At 40.5% G+C, this 22,420-nt stretch overlaps 1 protein-coding gene across 2 annotated transcripts in view; it reads left to right on the forward strand.

The window, feature by feature from the left end:
- Positions 1 to 22,420, forward strand: part of mle (maleless) — a 278,516-nt gene that overhangs the window by 151,466 nt on the left and 104,630 nt on the right. For both annotated transcript variants that reach the window (XM_067135650.2, XM_067135651.2), the window contains 2 exons: positions 13,453 to 13,665; positions 15,772 to 15,946. In XM_067135650.2, the coding sequence (XP_066991751.1) occupies positions 13,453 to 13,665; positions 15,772 to 15,946 (388 nt within the window). The remainder of the gene's footprint in view (positions 1 to 13,452; positions 13,666 to 15,771; positions 15,947 to 22,420) is intronic.

The raw sequence follows: 22,420 nt of genomic DNA on the forward strand, positions 1-22,420 counted from the left end.
CATTTTGTAGTTCTTCGACTTGTTTCTTGGCTGTTTGACGGTTGTCTGTAATAAGAACGACATCGTCTGCGAAGGCAAGGCAATCCAACATCATCGCATTTTTTCCACAACCTATCTTTACCCCATTCTTCATTCCATTTTCAGTCATTCTCAGCCTCCATTCCCTAATAACTTTTTCTAAAATGCAATTAAAGAGTAGTGGAGAAAGGCTGTCTCCTTGCCTCAAACCCGTTTTTATCTCAAATGGATAAATTTGACGTGAGAAAAAGTGTTTGTAAGAGATTGCCGAATTATGTCCAGAGATTTCTCATCCACTCCAAACTCCTGCAGAACGTTCATGAGCACTCCACGATCTATGGAATCATATGCCTTTTTGAAATCAACGAAGGTTATGATTGTCCTCTTCTGATTTCTCATAGATCTTATTTTTATAAGTGATTTTAGAATATAAATCTGCTCAGCACATGAACGCCCTTTCCTGAACCCTGCCTGGTGTTCACCAATTTGTTTATCTAGATGTGTTTCAAGCCTCCGCTGCAATGCTTTGGATAGAATTTTGTATGCTATAGGAAGAAGAGAGATACCTCTGTAGTTGTTGACGTTAGTTTGGTCCCCTTTTTTGTGTAAAGGATGAATGAGTGCATTTTTCCAATCACTTGGTATTTCTTCTTTTTCCCAAATAAAAGCGAATAATTCCTCTAGTTTTTCCACTATATTTTCACCTGCAAATTTGAATAACTCTGCAGTAATTGAATCTTTCCCAGGAGCTTTGTTGTTTTTTAGTTGCTTAATGATGTCCCTAATTTCTTCCTTATTTGGTGGTAATGAATCCTTCAACTTGAATTGAGGCTCTCCAAATAGCAATCCATCTTCGGGAGGTTCACAGTTCAGAAGATTCTGGAAATAGTTGGCCAGATACTCGCAGTTCTTCTTGTCACCAATAATGAGTTTCCCTTGTTCACTTTTAAAACATAGATTACCAGGGGAGAATTTTTTGATTTTGTTTTTAAACCTTCTATAGAAATCTCTTGTGTTGTTTCTCTTGAAATCTTCTTCTATGTTGTGCAGCTGTTCTTTCTCGTACTTTCTTTTCGTATTCCGAAGAATTTTTGCTGTGTGTTTCCATTGTTCCTTGAAGTCTTCGAAATTCTTGTGATTAGTACACCATTTATTCCACGCTTTAGACCTTTCCCGTAAGGCTACTTCACAATCGTCATTCCACCATGGATGTTTCTTCTTTTTGGCGATCATTATAGTCTTTTCAGCTGCTTCTTGTATCCTCCTTGCCATTTCGTCCCAATTCGAAGATTCCAAGACCTCAAGCTCTCGTTTATAGTTCTCAACAATCTCTTGGTTTATCTTGAGTTCATCAGTTCGATATTTCTTGATTTTGGGTGAAGGTCTCTTGAAGGACTTTGGAATAAATCTTATCTTGGCTCTAACAAGGTAGTGGTCAGAATCTATGTTTGCACCTTTTTGCACTTTAACGTTAAAAATCTCTGCAGGGTTCGATGTGGCTACATGGTCTATTTGGAACTCCCCTAACATGGGATTTGGTGAACGCCATGTCATTAATTTCTTCCTTTCTTTCTTGAATTGGGTGGACATTAACTTGAGGTTGAATGCTTCACACACTTCAATGAGCCTTTCCCCATTTCTATTGGTTCTTATATGCCCAGGATAACTGCCAACTATTTTTCTGTATTTTCTTTCCTTGCCAACTTGAGCATTAAAATCACCCATTAATATTTTAATCATATGTTCCGGAGTTTCCAACAACTCTTTTTCCAGGAGAGACCAGAATTCTTCAACTTTATCTGGATTTTTCTTGTTGTCCTCATTAATAGGTGCATGCACATTGAAGATAGCATATGCTTTGTTTCCACTCTTCAAGGTTAAGATGGAAAGCCTAGGGGAAGGTGATCGAATAATTGAATTGTGAACAAAAAATGCTGTTCCTAGAATTGAAGGTGATTTTCTTTTATTACCCATTTTATATTCCCTGATCGCTGGTTGACCCTTTATTATCTTGTACTTGCCCATCATAGATACTTCATTAGATGGGAATCTTGTTTCCTGTACAGCGAGTAGCTTGATCTGATATCTCTCCAGTTCTTTGATAAGTTCCATCTGTTTACCGACTCTTACGAGGGTATTGACATTCACTGTACCAAAGAAGTATTTTTTCTTGGTCCTGATCTTGCGGGGTGAGGGATCCTCCGACTGATCCCAACATGATGGTGCAGGGCCCCCAGAATCCAATGCCCTGTTTAGACCAGACTCTAACTGGCCCCGGATTTTACCGGCTGGGGTAGTTTCCGATGTGCGTTGTACCATCATGGTAGATTGTGTGAATCATTTCACATGAGGGTGGAACCCGTAGGTCCCACAACAATTAGAACCAGATTGGTAAGACCTGGAGCATGCTTAAACAGCCGACCCTGACCTGGATACAGACGCTGACCACAACACCGCCCGCTGCGGGATCAGACGTGTGGATTTACATTTCAAAGATAGTTCTTCCACCTTCTTCACCGTTGGGATCCAAATTCCTCATTCGCTGCTGAAGCTGTTGACTGTCTTCGTGAATGCTTTTTATTACTATCCCAAAAAGCAAGGATGCCTCTTCCGCCAGTTCCGCCGTACCAATGATTTTCATCTCCGCCTTCACTGCCGTTGAGGTCTTCACCCGTAACCCTGAACTGGGACCCTTACCAGATGATACACACCGGGTCAGTTTGCTCTGGGACTCACATAGGCAGGGGCGCCACTCCCTGGGTAGGGCTGCCTCCGAAGAGGGTCCCTACCTGCTACCTTAATTATTTCAAAGAACTTTATAAATTATTCCAGCCCCTAATTTCTCTTCCTTTGCCACATTTTTTCCTCTTGAATTCCAACTTACCGAGCTCGATAGCTGCAGTCGCTTAAGTGTGGCCAGTATCCAGTATTCGGGAGATCGTGGGTTCGAGCCCCACTGTCGGCAGCCCTGAAGATGGTTTTCCGTGGTTTCCCATTTTCACACCAGGCAAATGCTGGGGCTGTACCTTAATTAAGGCCACGGCCGCTTCCTTCCCACTCCTAGCCCCTTCCTGCCTCATCGTCGCCATAAGACCTATCTGTGTCGGCGCGATGTAAAGCAAACAACAACAAAAAATTCCAACTTTATCTTCATATTATGATTTTTCCTACCATTAAAAACTCCAGTCAAGCTCATTCATTTACTAATGTCATTCCATGCCATCTCTCCACTGACAACTCGGAACATACCACACAGTCAAGATCATCTCCTTATGACTAAATCTTCCCAGCCCAAAGGTGACAACATTTTTTTAACACTGTTCTTTTATCAGAAATCGCCCAAGATAATTCATGCTGCTTTCCTTTGGATCCTCTCCAGTTCTCATGTAATGTAATCCTGGTCAGTCTGATTGGGATCTGACCAGGGACTAATTGTGCCTTCTCCTTTACATCTTTACTACAAACCCTAAATGCCCTTGTAACCATATGAAATGATCTGTTACCAATATTTACAACCTCATTACTGGTAATATGATTTTTCTAATGAAGTTCTCTTCTTATATTAACATCTGGGCACTTCCAGTGATCTGCACAAGGTCCTTTCACCCCATCAACACAGCAATCACAACTGAGTGGTTTCCTCTTGCTGAAACTTACAGCATGTTATTTCATCCTGTTTATCAACATGCTTTTGTTGGCTGTCCATCTCAACCTTGTTGAGGTGCTTTTTTCAGTCACTCAATCCTATAACTTATTTACTACTGTATACAGTATAACATCATCTGCAAAAAGCCTTATCTGTGATTCTAGTTATTTACTTTTATAATTTATATAGATATTTTATTAACAAGAAAAGTGCGCACAAGTGGATCATTAATATACAGTAAATAAAGAACAATTTTAATCTTTGCTATATATAGTCTGTAAGAGATTTTGTTCTCTTTGCACATATTATTATATGACATTTCCCACAGCTCTGTCCACATAGCACACACTTGCATTCTTCATTCGGTTCATGGAATCTCGTTTTCTCGCATATTTTGTGGTGGAACCCATGGATTGCTGTTCTTGTTGTAACGTGTCTCTGGCTCTTACACCCCTTTTTCCAACTGCCATCCATCATGACTGAAGTACTGTAGACCTCTAGTCCTGTCTCCTTTTTGTTCCTTTCTCTGATAGGGTCCTGTGGATGGTAACCAGTGCTGTAGCCCAATGTCCTCTACAAAGTAAGTCGTATTTATGAGTTCTTATACTGGTCGTGATTGCGCTGTTTTCCCGACTCCTAATACTCGTTTCATGAATATCGTCTTGACCTTTTCTATTCTTTTCAGGTCACTTATCTTCAATTTTTCCCAGACGATTTCAATGCAATATGTTGCAACTGGCGCCACAACCATTTTGAATAAGTGCATCGCTGTATTTGTTGATAGATTGGTAATGTTTGGGATATTGTGTGAGGCTCTGATGGCTGCTGTTGCTCTCTCCTGGATATGCATACTAAAAGATGTTGTCTGAAGTGTACCTCCCAAGATATTTATAGTGTCCTACTACCTGTACCATCTTTAGCCATTGTTTTTCTACCATTCATAAATGTCATTTGTACTGCCTTCTCTTTGTTTATATCCATGTCATTTACTCTTACCAAGTCTCTAATTTGTGTAGTGCATTTTGAACATCCTCTTTGTTCTTCGTTCCTATCACCATATTGTCTGCATTTCTATTTCTGCTCTTGAGTTTTTCTCTGTGATGCTTGTTACATCAGCTGTATAGATGTTAAACAGAGTGGGGCTCAAATCGTCACCTTGCAGGACTCCGTTCATTAGTAAGATTTTCTTGGAGATTTCAATATTGTTGTTTATCTGGGTGAGCTTTCGTTGGAGGCAGGATTCAATTGCTCTCACTGTAGGATTTCTCTCGTCGGTCATTTGCTTCAGTTTTCCAATCTTCTTTCTCTTTCCCTTCAAGAAACCAGACTGGCATTCTGGGATGCTTCCTTCAACAGTTGCTAGTAATCGTTTGTTGAGTATCGTCGTGAAGACTTTAAAGGAGGTGTTTTTCAGCGCCACTCCTCTGAGTTAGTCTGGGCATGTCTTGTCTCCTTTACCTTTGTAGATGAGCGTTGCTGTTGCCCAACTTACTGGGATTTTTCCTGTCTGCAAACATTTGTTCATCAGGTCTTTCCACAGTTCTTCCATCATCAATCACTACTGATCTGCATTTAGGGAAGTCGCCCAGGTGGCAGATTCCCTATCTGTTGTTTTTTTAGCCTTTTCTTAAATGTTCGCAAAGAAATTGGAAAATTATTGAACATCTCCCTTGGTAAGTTATTCCAATCCCTAACTCCCCTTCCTATAAATGAATATTTGCCCCAATTTGTCCTCTTGTATTCAAACTTTATCTTCATATTGTGATCTTTCCTACTTTTAAAGACACCACTCAAACTTATTCATCTGCTGATGTCCTCATGTTATCGAGGGAGTCTTTGAGATGTTCCATGTATATATTATCTGGGTCTGCCGCTTTCTTATTTTTCTTCCGTTGATTGCTTGTACGAGTTTTGTAGTAGTTCCTAATTCAAAATTATGTATTGACTCTGTCTTCTATGTCATATGCATGGTTTTTTGTTTTGTTTATTCATTATCCTCGAGAAGTGAATTTCCCAGTCCTTCATAAGTATTTCTCCTGGATGTGTGTGTGATTTTCTTCCTCATTGCTGTAAAAGGATCTGTGTTTGCATCCACCGTTAGTTTCTTGGCTTCTCTCTCAATGTGCTCCGCTCTTTTTCTTTTAAGCACAGATTTGTATTCCCTTCTTCCCCTTGCGTACTTTTCTAGGTCTGCTTGGCCTCTGTATTTGTTTTGCTATGCAAAGCATTCTCAGTGTTTCTTTCCTTTTTAGAATTCTCAGTCGAACCATTATCCTTGTGTTCTGTTTCTGATTTTTGTGGCTTTTAGCATTATATCCTTAGTTAAGTGTAGTGCTTCTTCCAGTTTGTCCTCTCGTTGATGTTGTCTTTGCTGTGTTTGATTATTTCTTGGTCTATTTTCCTAGAAACACAATTGGTCCATTTGCCTCTTTTTTCAGTTGTGGGTATTTGTGTCAAAACTTGTCATCATGGGGACATGTTTCCTTATTGGGGCTCCTTCTTGTTTTCGTAGCTTTAGTTCTCCTCCCTTATAGAACACTATGTCGATTGTACTGGATCCATTGTATGTGTTGTAGGTTGGTATTACCGGATTGTTTGCTAGTCTGAAACCATCTTCTAGAGCCTTTAGGAGTATGTGTGTTTTGATGTTATGCTTGTCAAGTCTGCAGTTTAGATCTCCTGCTAGTATTATATTTTTGTCTTTGTTTGTTCTATGGCTTTATATACCGTGTCTATATATTTTCAACGCGTATATGTGGTTGAATATATACACCTATCAGCGTTGCTGCAGCAGTCTTGACTATTATTATATTTTCTTCCTTGATGATATTTTCGATGTTCCCTGTTGTCCCCTTTAGAAAGCAAGTGACTCCTGTTGGTCTTCCCGCCATTGGTATTGCTAGTGTATGTACAGCGTAATATCCTTGAAGGTCTACGGGTTCAATGAGAAAGGTTTCTGTGAATATTATTGCATCAGTGTCCTCCATTATCTCCTCTGGTATGTAGGGTAGGGCGGTTTTTATTCCCTCAATGTTCCATAGGAGAATGTTTATTCTCTTCAAGGCTACTGTGTTAAGTTTAGTGCAATTTTGTTCCGATATTTTCGTTGTATCTCTGAAATCGTTCATTACATAATAAAGCATAAGCATCCAATAATACTGCCTTGCGGGCACCCCCAATTTAATTGTTCCAGGATCAAGTAATGCTTCACCTACTCTGATTCGGAGAATTCTGTTTTTTTCCTAGAAATGTAGCCACACTGTCAGCCACTCTTTTGTCTAGTCCAATAGCCCTCATTTTAATCAAGTCTCCCATGACCTACCCTATCAAAAATCTTGGCTAGGTCAATCGTGATATAGTCCATTTGACCTGAATCTAAAATATGAACCTCATTGGAATAAACTTTCTGAAGCCCAAACTGCCTTCTAGAAAACCAGTTGGTAATTTCACAAACATGTTTAATGAGGAGGAATGTTTTCCCAGAACTTTCAAGCAACACATGTAAAGCTGACTAGCCTATAAATATCTGCTTTGTTTCATCTCTCTTCTGTTTGTACACTGGTGCTACTATAGCAATTCTGCACTCATTTGATATAGCTCCTTCATACAAGCAGTAATCAAATACAACCTGTGACAATAGAGTTCAGTGAAAGAAGTCAGAATGGTCGATCCGGCAACACTGGCGACACACAACGCTTCACCTGCGTAGCAGCTGGTTTTGACCACCGGCTCCCAACATTGTTCAGTTGAGCCTCGTGTGTGTGCCATGTAAGACCTGTTAGGCACAGTACGTGTTTAGTGCGTTGGTTCTGAACTGTGAACTGGAACATGAACGACCAAAAGATCAATGTACAGTTTTGTTTTAAACTTGGCAAGACACCAAAAGAAACGCATGAGATGCTCGTACGTGTTTATGAAGATCAAGCACTGTCCTTGAAGTGTGCGTACAAGTCGTTTGCCCATTTTCGAGGTGGCCGGGAAAGTGTTTCTGACAACTCCCGTAGCGGAAGACCAGCGACCGCCGTTAGTGACGAAAACATTGAGAGGGTAAGGACATTAATCACGAACGATCAACAATTATCTGTGCGCATGATAGCGGATGAACTGCAGATTAACAGTGAATCCGTGCAACAAATCGTTACCCAGAAGTTAGGGAAGAGGAAAACGTGTTCTCTTCTTGTACCACATCACTTGACTATCAGAAGCAGGCATGTTTAGAGGCTTCACAGGATTTTGTCGAAACGGCAGATGAACACCAAATTTCTTGAACTGTATTGTCACTGAGGATGAAAGCTGATGTCTCAGGTATGACCCTGAAATGAAATAGCAAAGCATGGAATGGCGTTCTCCGGGATACCTTCATCGGAAAAAGGTCATGCATCCAAACAATGCTCATCACCTTTTTCAGTTGTCAAGGCATTATCAACGAGGAATTTCTACCTGAGGGAACGACGTTGAATGCTGCAGAGTACATTGAAATTTTTGACCTGTTTCATGAAACTTCTACACGGGATACGACCCCAGTACACACAACAAGGTTCATGGTTTTTTGTCCATGACAACGCTCACCCACACACAGCCAATTTCGTCAAACAATTCATGGCAAAAAAGGGGGTGGTGCAACTTGAACATCCCTCATACTCGCCAGGTCTCAATCCTCCAGACTTCTTCCTATTCCCACGACTCAAACTTGCTTTGAAAGGAAAGAGATTTGACAATATTCCTGACATCCAACAAAACGTGATGAGGCTTTTGAACACCATGCGAAAGGAAGCCTTCTTGCAAAGTTTCCAGGACATATATCGCCAATCTCGGCAGTGCATAATTATGGGAGGGGACTATTTCGAAGGACAGTAAGGTCACTGTCACCAAACTTTGTCACAGGTTGTATTTCAGACATGGCACTATATTCCAACCCATTGCCTTTAGTACATCCCTGGAAATCCTATCAATCCCAATTGCTTTTCTAGCTTTCAACTTTTTTATATTTTTATAAATAACTTTATTTCTGGTATTGGAAGTAATTTTTAGTACTTTGCCTGTATTAGCCACATCTACCTGGACATTACAGTATCTTTATATCTATCTTTTCATACTGCTAACTGAATACTTGTGCCTTGTGTAAGTCCTCTCATATTCATTCCCCTTCTTCATTAATGACCCCTGAAATGTCCCTCCCGGAATGTGTTTCTATCTTAAAGTACCTATATGCACTCTTCCTTTTTTCCCTTAAATTTATATGGCTGCTGCTTATATTTGCTATCATGTTATCCTTAATTGACTTTTTTGCCAAATTCAGTTTCCTAGCAAGTTCCTTCAATATCTCCGTACTCTTCGTACTTACAAATATCAGCCATATGGTATTGCGTAATAGTCCTACTGTTACGACCCTTTCTTTCACATTTATTTTTAACTACAGCATACCCTCTATCAGTTCAGTTTCTCTATGGGGTTCATTTTTAATCAGCACCTCGTCTAAAATATATTTCCCTCTAGTTGGTTTCATGCAAGTCTACACACCCCAAAAACATCAAATTGCCTATTATTAGGCACTAGAAAAAAATAAGCGCCCATTGTTTTCAAAATAAGCATCTATTTTCTGTAAATTAGCGTTTTTGGTCAAGGGCTTCAAGAAATGTGGCATTTCGAATAGTATGGACAAGGAAAAAGACCATTATCTATGAGGATAGGGATAACTTTAACACTTCAGTGGGCGCACGGTTTGCCGTATCGTGAGTGGGCGCACTGAGGACAGGTGTCCTCCACTTTGTTTTGCCATTTTACCCTATGAAATGTATATTTAGCGATCATGATTTTTTGTTTTGGATTAGGTAGGAATATATTAAACACATTTTTAATAAAAAAGAGGTTATTCTACGTAGGAAATATATAATCATGGTAAATCAAACAAAAATGTGTATAAGTTAGATATGTTATGAATGTTACAAAAATGTGTAAGTATGTTTTATGTTATAAATGACAAACTATAAAAATTAAATGTTGTTATTACTTTCTAGTTTGAAAATACAAATTGGTTTCGTAGTATAAAAAATTAAAGTACATACCTAATTTTCCATATTAGTGAAGTATAAAAAACACAAACGGAATGTTGAAACTTTATAAACTTTAACTTATTCAATGCACCTTGCACAAACGCTTCTCATATGATCAGCACACACTCACCCATGACACTTCACACACATTTTCCTTGAAGTCTTGTTCCTGGCTCTGCCGCAGAGGTAGCATCTTCCTTTCTCAGCCACTCTTCGGGATGCTGGTTGAGGTGGAATTTCTTCCCTGTCCAGTTTCAGCAAGATCCTTCCTCTTGTCTTTATTTCCTGTGGTATCTCCAAACTGATACGATGTTCAATTTGTGGTCTAATCAGGGTGAAGGCCATTTGTTTAAAAAAATTGCAGCTGCTCACAAAGCTGAGTTTTTAATTTGTTTTATAGATTACAAGAGCATTTACTCCTCCTACATTCAGAATATGAAAGAAGATTGTTAGTGGCCATCTTCTTGAGTTTCTCGCAGTCATATTGACGGCACATTTTGTCCAGAATGTCCACGCCATACTTGGTTTCATTGTAGGAAGTAAAGACCACGGGTTTTCGCTCATCACCTGTATCTGGATCCATTGCCATGTTTTCATGCATAGTTGATATTGCCAACACAGCCTTATTCTTCTTCGATACGTAAGATACCAATGTACAGCTTTTTTGAAAACCAAACAAACTGCTTTTGACTTCTCTTGACTTATCAGGTAGAAAGTTAGGGGGAACTTCTGCTTTGTTCTTTGTCAGTGTAACAATCATAGTTACTTTTTCTTCTTCCCGTAGCTTTATTGCCAAGGGCACAGATGCGAACGGATTGTCGCATGTAATATTCCTATTGGTTCCTGAAATAGGCTGCACCAATCTCAAAACTAAGTCTGACGTGTTGTTGCTTCTTCTGAAAGGGCCGTTTGGTTGCTTCCCTACGTACTCTTCAAGGTTTGTAGCATAGAAGGTTGTTGTGGAAACCGTAGCAAAGATCTTTATCCCATACTTTGCAGATTTACTAGGCATATACACCCGGAAGGGACAGTTTCCTCTAAATGCAACTAGCTGTTCATCAATGGTAAGTTAGTCGGCTGGTTTGTATGCATTCTTGCAATTGAGCACGAACATCTCAAAGATTTCTCGAAAAGCAGCTAGTTTCTCAACAGATTTTTTAAAAATCTCTGTTGTGTACGTTATCAAATCTCAGACAACGTAAAAGAAATCGAAACCTCTTTGCGCTCATGGTTATATAAAAAGCCTCTACTCCCGTGCCGTGTGAATTATCCAACATTTCCAATACGTTTCTTCTTCCAGCCTTCAAAACCCCAGCAAGGTATAATATACCAATCAGTGCGCGAATTTCTCGGGAATCAGTGGGCCTAGCATCCCTTTCTCTGACAAACTGAGGGCGAATTTTAGTTATGTAAATGTTAGTACAATCAACCATTTTTTTCACCATTTCATCATCAATAAGACACTGTAACGCAGCTTCTGGAGTGATAGCATTTTTCGCAGATCTTTGAGGTCCTGGGCGATGAAAAACTGGTATAATGTTATGTCTGGGTGTACGAGAAGTCTGGGCAACTTGGGGTTCTAAGTACCACCTTGATGTGCGATCTTTTCCCAAATAAAACTCTGGGTTGACGAAAGCGACAGGAGGGACCGGGCCAGGAGGAGGAAATGCTGCTTCTACTACTTCCATTTCCTCAGAGTCATCAGGAACATCAGCCGGGTTATCCTCTGTATTGATTTCATCTTCTCTACTCTCTGTGTCGTATTCCAAGTGGTCTTCTTCTCTTTAATCTTCATCCTCTATATCTAGAACACACTCGTTATCCTCAGTCTCATCTAGCCAACGGCGTACCTGTCCACGTTCACTTTCATTGGTCATTATTATCATCACGCATAAACTATTTCAATTAAACCGTTATGACGTTCAAAACTATGAATTAAAAAAAAAATACCACAGCAATATCTGAAAAAACTGTAACGCCAGTAGGCGCGCGGGGGACATGTGTCCACTACTGCACAGTGTAAATAAACACGAGGTCACGGCGATAATTGGCTAGCATAAAAGCTGACAATGCACTGACGGGCGTAGGGTGAGTGGGAAGAAAGGTATATGGGCGCTCAAGGTTATGAGTGTTGCCAACTCTTGTAGTCACGCAAAACAAAATCACTGGAGGATACCTGTACTTCGCGCACCCACTGGAGTGTTAAAATACCAAATGAATATCCATAGATGAGGTGAGTGATATGATGGAAGCTATGAAACCGTTCATTTTAACCATTGTGCTCTGCTTTAATTTATGATTGCATTATTTAGTATTAACTTGCAGTTACTAAGAGTCCATCTATTTATTTTTTTATTTTGGGAAAAATAACATGAATATACCCTGGATTACTTTTATGACTGATGTATGTGCCAGTTTATGAAAGATGTACTGTATAGCCTGTGCATTGACAAATTGAAACAGCAAGAGCCAAAAATTGGTAAGTCCACTTTCGGCAATTTCCAGATATTGATCACAGCAATTATAATAAGAAGGAATAATTGCTGTGATCAACATCATTCAATACAGAACAAACATGACGATAATGACCTGTAATTTCCAGATAATCAGTGCAATGGACTGTTTTGTCCATGTACTACATGAGGAGAAAAAATTGTCCGGTGGAAATGTTCGTAAGTCCATCTCTGGGGCTGTCTTGAATCAGATTCACACATCATGCTTATAAGTCCACTTCCTCTTAGTTTTATACTAAAAAGTCCATATTAGCTATTTGCATATGCCAGTTGTTTCGCTTTCTACTCGCCGGATTTAATTTTCTGAGGTGGTAAACCTGCCATCGGCACACACACAAGTCACTCATCACCTTTTAAAATTTCATTTGGTTAGTGTTTTATGAATACTGAACAATTATCAATATTTTTATGTGTAATATACTTCCTCGTTGTTTAACGCTGAAATTTTAACCTATGTTCATTGAATAAAAAGACCCTCCATGGCTCAGGCGGCAGCGCGCCGGCCTCTCACTGCTGGGTTCCGTTGTTCAAATCCCTTCACGCCATGTGAGATTTTTGCTGGACAAAGCAGAGGCGGGACAGGTTTTTCTCCAGGTACTCCAGTTTTCCATGTCATATTTAATTCCAGCAACACTCTTCTATATCATTGCATTTCATTTGTCATTCATTAATCATTGCCCCAGAGGAGTGCAACAAGCTTCGGCAGCCGGCACAATTCCTATCCTCACTGGTAGGTGGGAGCTTCATTCATTCCATTCCATTCCTGACCCAGTCGAATGACTGGAAACAGGCTGTGGATTTTCATTTTCATTGAATAAACAGTTGCATATGTTAAATATGGACACATCAGAGAGAGAGAGAGAGAGAGAGAGAGAGAGAGAGAGAGAGGGAGAGGGAGGAGTGTGTGTGCACACGCGCGCGCACCATTTGTACCATTTTAGCAGTGGCATAAAAAGTTGTTAGACATGACAAGACATATTTCAACAACTATTTGAGCAAAAGGCATTTCTCTAGTTTATAGGAGAATATGTATGTATGAACAAGCTGGTATCTTTATAACTATTGGAAACACTATTTAGGAGTAGGAATGAACAATAACCCTGAAATTTGTACAGTTTACTCTTCATTCATTTATGTTAACATTAAATACCTCTATAGCTAATGTGAATTTTTGTAGAATTTTCTTTTCGGTAGAACAATTATATTTTATATTGTTTCACAGATTATTCTCTCCACAAATATTGCAGAGACTTCAATCACTATCAATGATGTAGTGTATGTAATTGATAGCTGCAAGTCCAAAATGAAATTGTTCACATCTCATAACAACATGACGAATTATGCTACAGTCTGGGCATCGAAGACTAATCTTGAGCAGCGCAAAGGCCGGGCTGGTCGAGTTCGTCCTGGTTTTGCTTTCCACCTGCTGAGTAGGGTAAGTACTGAAGTGTATACATGGGCTAGGCCTTACTCTCAAGTGTACCCTCAAATAGTTCATATTCTCAGTATGATTAGACACCAGACATTAGTTGCGTATGTAAAATACAATGGATAACTATGTTATTTGATGGAGGTGATGAAAGTATAATTTTGATATAGATTTTGGCTATACAGTAAAACCTTGTTAATTCAAAGTCATTGGGACGCAAAAATCATACTTCGAATTATGTGTTTTCGAATTAACTGCCAACTCGTAATTCAGAAATGCCAACCCTTGCTGTGTCACAAAATATTATTATAAGACCCAGTACTGCATGCAATTAACCTTGATTCACAGCTTAAAGCTTTCAAATGCCATGGGAAAAAAAAAAAAAAAAAACCTATTTCCAAAATGTATCCAACAAAGTGCATTTATAATATTCAAATAATGCACTTGGATAACGCACTGGCAAACATAACCTCACGTAATTAAAGAGAAAGAAAGAAAGAAAAAAAAAAGCAAGCAGGATTCAAAGACTAGGAGAAATCTATACTAGATTTCCTGTGCAAGTGTTTTTTTATTGGATTACTGTATTGTATGCATTTTAGATGCCTTGTACTTGCACGGAAAGTACCCGATGCCCTTAAAACATCGTGGCTTATCGCACTTTCCTGTGACGAGGAGAGAAAGTCTCTCGCTTTCCTTGTAGTACGACTTCCCGTCATGGCACTTCTCTTGTAATATTCAGAAGTGCCAAACCTTCCCGTGTTATAAAGTATTCTAAGACTCATTAACGCATGCAGTCACCTTGATTCACAGTTTAAATCTTTCAAATGCCATGGAAAAAAAAGACTATTTTCAAAATGTATCCAACAAGGTACATTTTCATTATTCAAATGCACTCGGATAAATCACTGGCAAACATAACCTCATGCAACGAAAACAAAAAAGCACAATTCAAACACGAGGACCATTTATGCTGGGTCCCCTGTGTAAGTGCTTTATTGTTTGGATTACTGTACCGTTTGCATTTTTAGATGCCTTAAACTTGCATGGAAAGTCCCCAGTGCCCTTAAAACAACATGGCTTTTCGAACTTTCCTCTGACGACGGGAGGAAGTCTCGCTTCCATTTGCATTGCAACACAGAACAGTGACCCCACCCGTGTGTGATTTTCCGACCTGGCACTTCTCTCCTTTAAAACCATTAGTCCGTTTGAGCTTGACATTAAAAAAAAAAAAAAAAAAAAAAAAAGCAATGCAGTTACATCGGTGTTGACAATATTGTTCGGAGCGTACAAACTTTCTATATGAGCTGTGCTTTTTCGCCAACTGTCGGCATCGCCATTGTTCGCGGATTCTGCTTCTCCGCATATTGCCTGCTATGTGATATTGTGGTGTTCCTTAAACTGCTGAATACAAAGGAATTAAGATTTCATTCGAACTTGGCAAATATGAAGCATACTGTAGACACACCTAAGTGAGTGAAAGTGCGGAAAGCTACCCTGCACGTTCCGGAAGATGCGATTTATTATGACGCAGAGAAATTTTGAATTTAAATTACTCTGTAAAATACTATTTTTAAAACTCTAAAGTCAGTTTTTAATTGAGTCTGAATTTCAGTAATGGGACCAACATTGTTCTTCAGATTACGAATTATCCATATTTAGAAATGAACCGTTTAAATAACATGCAGAACTGTACCTCATGTTTCTGGGAACGAGAGCTTCTCCGAATTAGGTGGGATTTTGAATTAACCGATTTCTAATTATCAAGGTTCTACTGTATCCAGTCATGTGCTTTCCATTTCAACTTAGTTTTCACCTGTCACTTCCACTTTCACAAGAAGTTATTCAGCTCATGTCTTAGATTGAATGTGTTGGATGCGTATCTCTTGCTGTCCACATCTGTGTATCATAAGTTTTCAGTTTATCAGCAGTGACATGAAGCTGCAGTGGGTGGATAGTGAGTGTAAGTGTTGCACTCTTAGTGTTCATTGTTATATAACAATGTTCTGTTGACATTTTTATTTAACTTTTTCCACTGATCATAATTATTTATGAATATCATTCATATGATTATTGAATATGTTGGGCTATTTAATTTTCTGTGTTCTTTCACAGGCTCGTTATGAGAGACTCGATGAGCACATGACACCTGAGATGTTCAGAACCCCTCTGCATGAACTGGCATTATCCATCAAATTATTGCGACTTGGTGCTATTGGACAGTTTCTTAGTAAGGCTATTGAACCACCCCCTATTGATGCTGTGATAGAAGCGGAAGTACTACTCCGAGGTTGGTATTAATATTTTGGTTTCCAACCGCCTCTTTAAAAATAAAAAATAAAAAAATAAAATTAAAAAAAAGTTGTGGCAAGGCAAGTGACAAGGATAACATTACTAGGTACTGGATGGCAAGGCATTAGGGAGTAGATCGTTAGACTACAGCTGTGTTATTATTTTATTGGCTGGTTCAAGGGTTTTTTATACATTATTGATGGAATTAATGTTTCTAGTCCAATATTTCAAAAGTAAATCCAGTGGAAATTGAATGGTTACTTAACTCAGTTTGGCCCTATGTTGGCGGGGGTTTCCATTAGTATGAAGCACTAGTGGGTGGTTGCTCCTTTTTTATTTTCTGTGTGTGCCATCTGCCTTCACTTTTGTACAGGTCATTACTGTATTTACTCAAGTCCCGTGCACCTTTTTAACACATGGGTGTCGGGCCCTGAGAAATCTCGTAGTACGCTTGCCATCAGTAGGTGACGGGCCCCGAGAAATCTTGGTTTTATTCACGACATTGTTTTCGGTCTTCCTGTGACATCTCTTGACCATATCGTGAACTATTTCGGACGTGCACATTGAGTAGAATAAATCGTAGATGTATATCTGCCACTTTTCTTTTATTCACGGCCTCTTTTATTCTTTGATTTAGTTTCGAAACATCTACTTTCTTTCTGCCGGTTCAGTCAATGACAAGATGGAACGCCCGCGGAATACGGTGTTAGCTGACGATGATATTTTAGAAGAATTATATGCCGATGATCGTTCAAATGGAAATAGTCTAATGTATTAGTGGAAACTGAATGTGAGAGTGATAGTGGAAGTGATATTCAAGCCTCTGCAGGCCGTAATTTACCTAGTGTACTTATTTATTCAAGTGATTCTGACGACGACAACAATGTAAACATTAATGATGTGTTAGGAATTGACGCTGAAGATGCTTTTGTAAAGTCAGATTGACTACTACTACTAGGGGCATTGGAGAGTACCCATACCAACTTTAAAAATAAAACATTGACTGGTTTAATATTTATGTACATTTTTATAATCAAGTGCACCCTAGTATGCTTAGTAGAAAAATGTCCGGTCCACAGGGTATGTGACAAGCTCAAGCATCCGGTCAGCAAAGTGTTAAAGAAAGTTTGGTTTTAGATTTTTTTATGTGAACAGTATAAAGAATGTTGTGATTATGGAGGAGATAATTTGTTGCATGATGAATATTTTGACATGATACCTTGCCATAAATTTTTTGTTATGCAAAGTGTATTCAAAATACTCTGTAAAAGCATTCTCACTTGGGGGAATGTGGCCCATCATAAAATTACATAATAACTACTACTTGATTTAGTCATCTCTACACTTCTCTATGGCTGTGAAACGTGGACTTTATGCTGCCATGACATGAAAAAGCTGGAACGCTTTTATCAGCAAAAACAATGCTCCATCATCAACATTAAGTGGGAAAACTACGTCTCTAATATTGAAGTTCTGGAGAAAACCTGTGCTAAGAGAGTCGTAGACCGGGCGAGTTGGCCGTGCGGTTAGGAGCGCGCAGCTGTGAGCTTGCATCCGGGAGATAGTGGATTCAAATCCCACTGTCGGCAGCCCTGAAGATGTTTTCCGTGTTTTCCCATTTTCACACCAGGCAAATGCTGGGGCTGTACCTTAATTAAGGCCACGGCCGCTTCCTTCCTATTCCTAGGCCTTTCCTCTCCCATCATCGCCTTAAGACCTATCTGTATCGATGCGACGTAAAGCAACTTGCAAAAGAAAAAAAGCTACATACGCTGACGACGACGATTTATGATGATTATGCTGCCCAATCACGAGATAGTGGGTTCAAACCCCACTATTATTATTAAGCGTCTGGAATTTACAGAATGGACAAGTATATACAATATTATACAAAAGAAAAAACTGCAAAGAATACATGGTAAGTAGGGAACAATTACACATGGATATCTAAATTGTTTATCCACTGCACTAGGGATTCTGAGACATTAGCAAAGTCTTTCAGGTCTCCACCATAAGCACACAGAGGGCATTCGTCCATTATATGATGCATGGTCTGGACTAAAGCACCACAATCACACGCTGGAGAGTCCCCGAAGCCCCACTGGTGAAGGGAGAATGCAGATCTTCCACAATTAGTGCGAAACCTGTTTAGTGATGCCCACGTTCTTCTTGGCAAACTGAAACTAGCTGGGGAGTGGTTTGGATTAAAAAGGCTTGGCCACTCCGGAGCTGTACGAATCCATTGCTCTTTCCATTCCTCTTTTAAATTGAAACCAGCATCCATTAGATTCTTAGCTGTTTTAATTGGTGGCTTACAGGATTTCAGCCTTTGTCTCCAGAGATCTGCAACATCTCTGTGGATAGGTAGAGTTGGATTGCACATGATCTTGTCATATTCTTGAACAAGGGCTCTTGAACGTCGCAGGCTTGGTGGAGCAATGTGGGACAGGACTAGCAGCCAGTGCGTTGCAGTAGGCTTCAGAGTATCAGAGATGATACGCATGGTGGTGTTAAGTTGTACATCGACTTTCTTCACGTGGCAACTGTTAAGCCATACTGAAGAGCAGTATTCAGCTGCAGAATACACGAGGCCAAGCCCAGTGTGTCGTAATGTGTCCGGTGAAGCACCCCATGAAGTTCCACACAATTTAAACAGAATATTATTACGTGATCTCAACGTAGATCCGAGGTTTTCAAAATGCTTTCCATAAGATAGGGTTCGGTCAAGCGTTACCCCGAGGTACTTTGGATTAGGATTGTGGTTTAGCACTGAACCATTGAAGCATACTTGGAGTTTTGTATTAGCCAACTTGTTGTGGAGATGGAAGCAAGCAGATTCTGTCTTATTCATGCTAGGTTGTAGTCTCCAGTTTCGGAAGTAACAGCTAAGTGTATTCAGGTCAGACGTCAGGATGGCCTTGGCATGGCTGAGATCTGGATGTTGAATGGCAATGGCTAGGTCGTCTGCATAAGAAAATTTTAATGATTTTGTCTCAGGGATATCCGATATGTAGAGATTGAATAGAAGAGGTGCCAATACTGATCCCTGGGGAAGGCCATTTTTTAGTTTCCTAAGACGACTAATGTCATCATACATGACGACACGAAAGAGCCTTTCGGTTAGCATATTGTTGATCAGTGTGGTTACAGTTTTGCAAGGGATAACTCGTTGCAGCTTCAACATCAACCCTTGCCTCCACACAGTATCATATGCAGCCTTTAGATCTACAAAGACTACAGATATTTTAGTACCCCTTTGAAAACCAGCTTCAATGTGAGTTGTTAGTGTTAGCACCTGGTCAACACAGCTTTGGTTCTGCCTGAATCCAGCTTGCTCTACTGGAATCACTTCATTAATGGCCGAACTAATTCTATTGTACACAAGTCTCTCAAGGAGTTTATAGCAAACACTCAGCAATGCTATTGGTCGGTAGCTATCGACTTGGTCTTCCGGTTTACCGGGTTTCAGAATTGCAATGATCTTGCTTACCCGGAATTCATATGGCAGATGTCCACTGTTGGGAGACATGACGATAGTTTTCCATTGGTTTTCCGTGGTTCCCATTTTCACACCAGGCAAATGCTGGGGCTGTACCTTAATTAAGGCCACGGCCGCTTCCTTCCTACTGCTAGCCCTTTCCTGTCCCATCGTCGCCGTAAGACCTATCTGTGTCGGTGCGACGTTAAACAACTAGCAAAAAAAAGTTTTCCATTTTCACACCATTTACCTTAATTGAGGCTATGGTCGCTGTTGTGTACAAGAAGCATGATATACAAAACACAATATAAAAGTTTATTGGTTTGCAGTCGTTCATACAATATACACAAAATGAATAGAATTTAGACTTGCTTCTTATGATGCTGAACACGCTAGGTAATAACATAAGTAAGTTGACTGTTTGTCGAAGAAATATATATGCATATGTACAATTAAGATCCTACATGTACAATGAAGTCTATCCTGACGAGATAGAGTGCCGCAAATGAGGAGAGGTTATGATAGCAGATAGCTATCTGTTGTTTGAGAAGTTTGGATGGAACTTGGTGTGAAGTTCTGGTTAGCGGAATGCTAGGCAGGTGTAGGCAAGAAGTTACAAGGGAGGCGGGTATCTTGAGGCGTAGTTGTCCTGAGGTGAAACCTCCCGATCAGAATTCAGTCCACATTTTCAAGAGGGATGCCTCCGTGTCTGACATACGGGGTAGCCTGATCGCTGGACACAGCTGACTGCCCGGAGCGGTGAAAACGTCGCTCCAATATATACTCGCTGGCTGGCATCACACCACATACGTCAGGGCTCTACTGGACACACACTCGTAGCGTCGAGTAGGTTCTATGCGGGAGCGGGTTGCGGAGCTCCCAGGCGGAGGACACTACAACACCCTCCCCTCCCAATTGCGCTGGTATGGCGTGAAACTGCAACGGCGCTGGCAGTGGCAGCGATGCTGGGCTGGATAGTCGGCCGTGCTGGTTGTGGTGTCCATAGCCTGGTCCAGGTGGTGGAGCGTAGAGTCATCCTGAAAAGAACCCATCGTGATTAAATGGTCCAGAGCTCTTTCTGCAATGGATTTTTTAGGGGAGACAAGGGAATCAATATCGGGAGATGGACGATAGCGGAGGCAGATCTGGTCCTGGTGGCGGCAGATGCGTTTCTCGGCGGTCTGATGTAGAGACGATGTCCCAAGGTACAGCAGATGACAGCAGGAATCCAGGGAGGATTGGACTTGAAAGTCTGGACATACACTTTGTCTGCGGCGTTGAACTTTGGTTGTGAGCGATGCGGCTGGGCAGGAAGAGGCTGCAACAAAGAAAGCAATGTTCGATGAGGGCGTCCATGCAGCTTGTGAGCTGGAGTGAGGTTGTCTGTACCAAGCATAGTCCTATGTCTTCCTAGCAATTGTAATAAGGCTTGGTCCTTAGTTAAACCTGAAGATATGGCTTTCTTCATGTTTTTCTTGAAAGTCTTGTCAAAACGTTCAGCTTCACCATTTGATTGTGGATGAAAAGGAGGTGCTGAGATGTGCCTAATGCCATTATTGACACAGAAATCCCGGAATTTAGTGGCAGTAAATTGAGGTCTATTGTCTGAAATTAAGACTTGGGGTAAACCTTCAGTAGTGAAAATCTTCTGAAATGCTCGAATAGTAGCTTCAGTAGTTGTAGAATGCATTTCCACGACGTAAGGAAAATTAGATAGGGAGTCTGTCACAACGAGCCACATAGAGTTGAGAAAGGATCCTGCAAAGTCTATGTGAACACGTTCCCATGGAGAACTAGCCGGAGGCCATGGAGCGAGGTCAGACGTAGGTGCATTCTGATGTGCTTGACATGGTTCACAGTGGTGGATGAGCTTTTCAATGTCAGCGTCAATATCAGGCCAATAATAGTGTTGACGGGCGAGTTGCTTGGTACGAGATATTCCCCAATGACCTTCATGTAACAACTTGAGAATTTGCTTGCAAAGACTGAGGGGGGTGACCACTCGGAATAGTGTGCCTGTTTCTGATAGGATTACTCCGGCACGTACTGTGAGACGATGCTGCAGACGATAAGGTGCAAGGCTGGTAGGAAGCTTGGATTGAAGAGGCCAACCATTGCGGATATAAGTACGAATGGTAGCTAGTGTACTATCCTTATCTGTTGCTTTGGTGATGCAAGTGGCGTCGATAGGAAAACTGGAGACAGTTTCTTCAAGTTCGATGTCTAACTGAAGACATTCAGATTTTTGAGTATCAAAAGTAGTATCAGGATCCGCAATTAGGCGAGGGAGAGCATCAGCATTACAATGCTGGGATGTGCTACGATATGCAGTCTGATAGGAGTAGTCAGAGAGAAATATTGACCATCTCTGAAGTTTCCGGAGAGAATGTTCAGGGATTTTATTACCAGGATGGAATAAGTGAACAAGAGGCTTGTGATCCGTGATGATAAGGAAATGGTTACCATACAGATATTCATTGAAGCTGTGAATGCCGAATATAATAGCTAACGCTTCTTTCTCTGTCTGAGAGTAGTTACGTTGATGTTCATTGAGTGTCTTGGAAGCGAAGGCTATAGGACGTTCTTGTTCGTGGCGATCCTTCTGCGAGAGAACTGTGCCGAGGCCATAATCTGATGCATTGTTGCTGGGGTGAGTAGCTTACCAGGCTGAAAATGGGTAAGCTTGACAGCATGGACAAGGGCCTTGTTGATGGTCTGCCAGGCATGATGACATTGCTGAGCCCAATGAAATTTAGCACCTTTCTTGCGTAAGGCATTCAGAGGAGCTGCTACCGAAGCAAAGCGTGGAATGAACTTGCTTTAGTAGTTAGTTTTCCGATGAAGGATTGCAGTTGTTTGATGTTCTGCGCTGCAGGCATGTTGATAATGGCAGAGACATTCTGTTTGCTGGGCCGCATGCCATGTTTATCAGTTATATGTCCCAGGTATTGAACTTGTGGTTGAAAGAAGGTGCACTTAGCAAGATTAGCATGC

Source organism: Anabrus simplex, chromosome 1, assembly GCF_040414725.1.
Source record: "Anabrus simplex isolate iqAnaSimp1 chromosome 1, ASM4041472v1, whole genome shotgun sequence".
Taxonomy (NCBI): domain Eukaryota; kingdom Metazoa; phylum Arthropoda; class Insecta; order Orthoptera; family Tettigoniidae; genus Anabrus; species Anabrus simplex.